We start from the raw sequence: 3,709 nt of genomic DNA on the forward strand, positions 1-3,709 counted from the left end.
CCTTCCATCCAAAAACACAAACTTCACAATATTCGTTAACTGAGTTGGAAGAAAAACAAAAGGGAAAATAGGTAAAAAGTTAGTATCTTAATACATTAAGTCATATTTTTGGCTTAACTCATTAAGTTGTTTTTTTAAAAAAAAATCTGAAGAGAATGTCTTAATAAGTTAAGCCAAGAAAATTTGTTTAATGTATTACGACACTAACTCTTTACATGTTTCCCTTCTTTTTTTTATTTTTTTTTATTTTTATATATTTAATCTCATAAAAGACCTCATATTTTGTGTTTCTTTCGGATTAAACCTCAACTTTATTTTTTTCCTGAAAAAGACCTTACATTTTTTCATTTTTTTCCGATCTGGCGCTTTTAGTCATTTTTTTTCCGAAAAAAGTTGTAAAATGTGAGGGTAATTTCAGGAAAAACTAAAAAAGCTGAGGATTTATTCTGAAATATTAGAAGGTTGAGGGTTTTTTCTGAAAAAAAAGACAAAGTTGAGGGTTTTTCGGAAAAAATGAAAAAATACAAGGTTTTTTTCATGAAAAAAATAAAGATAAGGTTTAATCCGAAAAAAAACACAAAATATAATGTCTTTTATAAGATTAACCTTTTTTTTCCTCTCACAACTCCTTTTACATTTAAATTGATGAATATTGTTAAATTTAATAAATATAGTGAATTTGGTTTTTTAGAATGTAAAGGTAAAACGATCAATTAATCTCATTCAGACAGTTTATTCAACACAGAAAAGAAATAAAGTTTAGGGAAATTGTCAGAAAAGTCCCAATATTTTCAGGAAAGTTACACTTTAGTCCCAAGATTTTTTTCTTGAACATAAAAGTCCCAATTATTTGTAAAAACACGTTAATATATCATTTCATGTTAAAAGAAACAAAAGGACTTTTTTGTAAACTTCAGCCAAAATGAAATAATCAGGACTTTTATGATGAAAAAGAAAATCTTAGCACTAAAGTGTAACTTTCCTGAAAATATTGGGACTTTTCTAACAATTTCCCTAAACTTTATTATGTATACAAACACCTTATCAACTATTAAAATCCATGAAACTTATAATTTTCAGACTGAAATGTCCGAATTGCGTTCTATAATCACAGGAGCCACATCAAACAACCTTGTTCTTGTGGATGAAATCTGCAGAGGCACAGAAACATCAAAAGGGACATGTATTGCTGGAAGCTTTGTTGAAACCCTAGATTCAATTGGTTGTTTAGGCATAGTATCAACTCACTTACATGACATTTTCAAATTACCATTGAGCACTAACAACTTAGTTTTCAAAGCAATGGGAAGTGAATTTGTCAATGGTCAAACTAAACCCACATGGAAGTTGACCGATGGGATTTGCATAGAAAGTCTTGCATTTGAAACAGCTCAAAGAGAAGGTGTCCCTGAAACAATCATACAAGGAGCTCAAGAGCTTTATGCCTCGATTTACACACACAACATGAGTTCAAACAAAACCTACATTCACACAATTCAAGAATCAAGTCAAGAATCAACGTCTTTTGTTTCTTCAATTGTTAATGAATCAAAAGATCAAATGGAGAAGGTTTTGAAGGATTTGGAGAAAGCTGTGAGTGTGATATGTAAGAAAAGAAAATCAAAAGTTTTGATTAGATGTGTTGTGATTACTACTAGGAAACAACCACCTCCTTCAGTAATTGGTGCTTCAAGTGTTTATGTGATTATTAGCTCTGATAATAGGCTTTATGTTGGAGAGGTATGTGTTTCACTTTTTTCACATAGCTAAATTACAAGTGGTGTTTTATTTTGGGCAAATTGGAAGAAATTGTAACTTAATTACCAATATAAGCAATATACTTTGCTTTTTTTTTAATCTATAATCGTCAATATAATTACATTTTTTACCTATAATGGCAATATGTAACTCTTATTATAGCAACACATTTATATTTCCTTACCAATAATAGCAATACATAACAAATGAAGCTAAATACAAGTATGTTGCTATTATAGGTAAGGGTTAATCTCATAAAACCTTATATTTTGTGTTTTTTACTGATTAAACCTCAGCTTTACTTTTGTTCTGAAAAAAAACCTTGTGGTTTTCATTGTTTTTTCGATTCGGCCCTTTTTGTCATTTTTTTTCGAAAAAACTTGTAAAATGTGAGGGTTTTTTTAGGAAAAAAACTAAAAAAGTTGAGGGTTTTTTCGGAAACAATATGAAGGTTGAGGGTTCTTTTTTGGAAAAAAAGACAAAGCTGAGGGTCTTTTCGGAAGCAGTTTGAAGGTTGAGGGTTTTTTTTTTCCGGGGAAAAAGACAGTTGAGGGTTTTTTTTGAAACAATTTGAAGGTTGAGGGTTTTTTTGGAAAAAAAGACAAAGTTGAGGGTCTTGTCGGAAGCTGTTTGAAGGTTGAGGGCTTTTTTTTTGGAAAAAAAAGACAAAGTCAAGGGTTTTTTTGGAAAAAAATGAAAAAACAATGTCTTTTTACGAAAAAAAATAAAGTTGAGGTCTAATCTGGAAAAAAAATGCAAAACATAAGGTCTATTATGAGATTAAACCTATAGATAAAATATAAAGTAAATAGCTATAATCAGTAAAGAAATGGAAGTATGTTGCTATTATTGGTTAAGAAACAAAAAGCAAAAAACATTGCTATTGTTCACAATTTACCATTTTACCACTTTATGTTTAAAAGAATACTTATTAATATTTTTGATAAAATTGTTGTTGCATGCAGACTGATGATCTTGAAGGAAGGGTTAGGGCACATCGGGGAAAGCCAGGAATGGAAAATGCAACTTTTTTGTATTTCTTAGTTTCAGGGAAAAGTGTGGCATGCCAGCTGGAAACATTGTTGATTAATCGGCTGCCTAAACATGGGTTTCAACTCACGAATGTGGCCGATGGAAAACATAGGAACTTTGGTACTTGTGATGTTTCTGTACAAGGTATAAGCTTACGTAGATAAGATGATTAATGGAGGAGTCCTAGCTAGATTTAGAGTAGTAGATGTTTTGTAGTTTTGGAAACTTTTGGTGCAATGATTTTGGGCTTCATACATGTTGCGCGAATTTTTGTAAAGTGAAGATTTTGTTTTTGGTGTAATTTGCAAAAACATCAAGGGAATTCTTGATTGTGTAATTTAAACAGTCATGAATGGAGCTTGACAATCATTGTTGTGTGTGTGTAAATTATATATGTTGGTATGACTTTAGTATCAAGGTCGATAATACATAGGCGGGTGTAACACCTTGTAAGATGAATATGGAAATGGTTGACAACATTTATTAAATATGATTCGAAATGTGGACAAAAATTGTTTGCCAATGTAGGAGTAGCCCATTTGACAGATGCTTTGCTCTTAGATTGAAAACGTTTTAATCTGGACGATGGTGAATTCTACTAATTTGACGACTTTTAACAACAAACAAACCATTAGAAAAAAATATTAATTGTTTTTAGAAATCTATCCTTTCAGTTTGTTCATCATCGTCCCACCATTTTTTTACCACGCTGTTAGCCACCATCTTACCATCGCTGGTAACAAACAGGTAAACCTTATTTAATACTTTATATTTCAATCTATATAATGGTATCCAACAATTAGAACCCACACCCCCAACTAACAAATCAAAGTCTTTGTAAAAGATTATTTTGCAATTGTTTAAAAGCCTTGGACCATGTATTTTGATTCTAAAAGACATGGGATCATATGGATGTATT

The 3,709-nt window shown here is 30.8% G+C and overlaps 1 protein-coding gene across 1 annotated transcript; it reads left to right on the plus strand.

The window, feature by feature from the left end:
• Positions 1-1,080: 1,080 nt before the first annotated feature.
• LOC145031192 (DNA mismatch repair protein MSH1, mitochondrial-like) lies at positions 1,081-2,991 on the plus strand. The gene is made up of 2 exons (XM_078979707.1): positions 1,081-1,740; positions 2,724-2,991. Exons 1-2 carry the CDS (start codon positions 1,087-1,089, stop codon positions 2,952-2,954), a joined length of 885 nt encoding a protein of 294 aa, XP_078835833.1. The 5' UTR covers positions 1,081-1,086; the 3' UTR covers positions 2,955-2,991.
• Positions 2,992-3,709: the final 718 nt, after the last annotated feature.

This window comes from Lactuca saligna, chromosome 2 (genome assembly GCF_052625555.1).
Source record: "Lactuca saligna cultivar CGN05327 chromosome 2, ASM5262555v1, whole genome shotgun sequence".
NCBI lineage: Eukaryota > Viridiplantae > Streptophyta > Magnoliopsida > Asterales > Asteraceae > Lactuca > Lactuca saligna.

Excerpts from the sequence above, each read along its gene's own strand:
- LOC145031192 (XM_078979707.1), top strand. The coding sequence starts at position 1,087 with ATGTCCGAATTGCGTTCTATAATCACAGGAGCCACATCAAACAACCTT. Across the intron at positions 1,741-2,723 it reads ATAGGCTTTATGTTGGAGAG|ACTGATGATCTTGAAGGAAG; the intron begins GTATGTGTTTCA and ends TGTTGCATGCAG.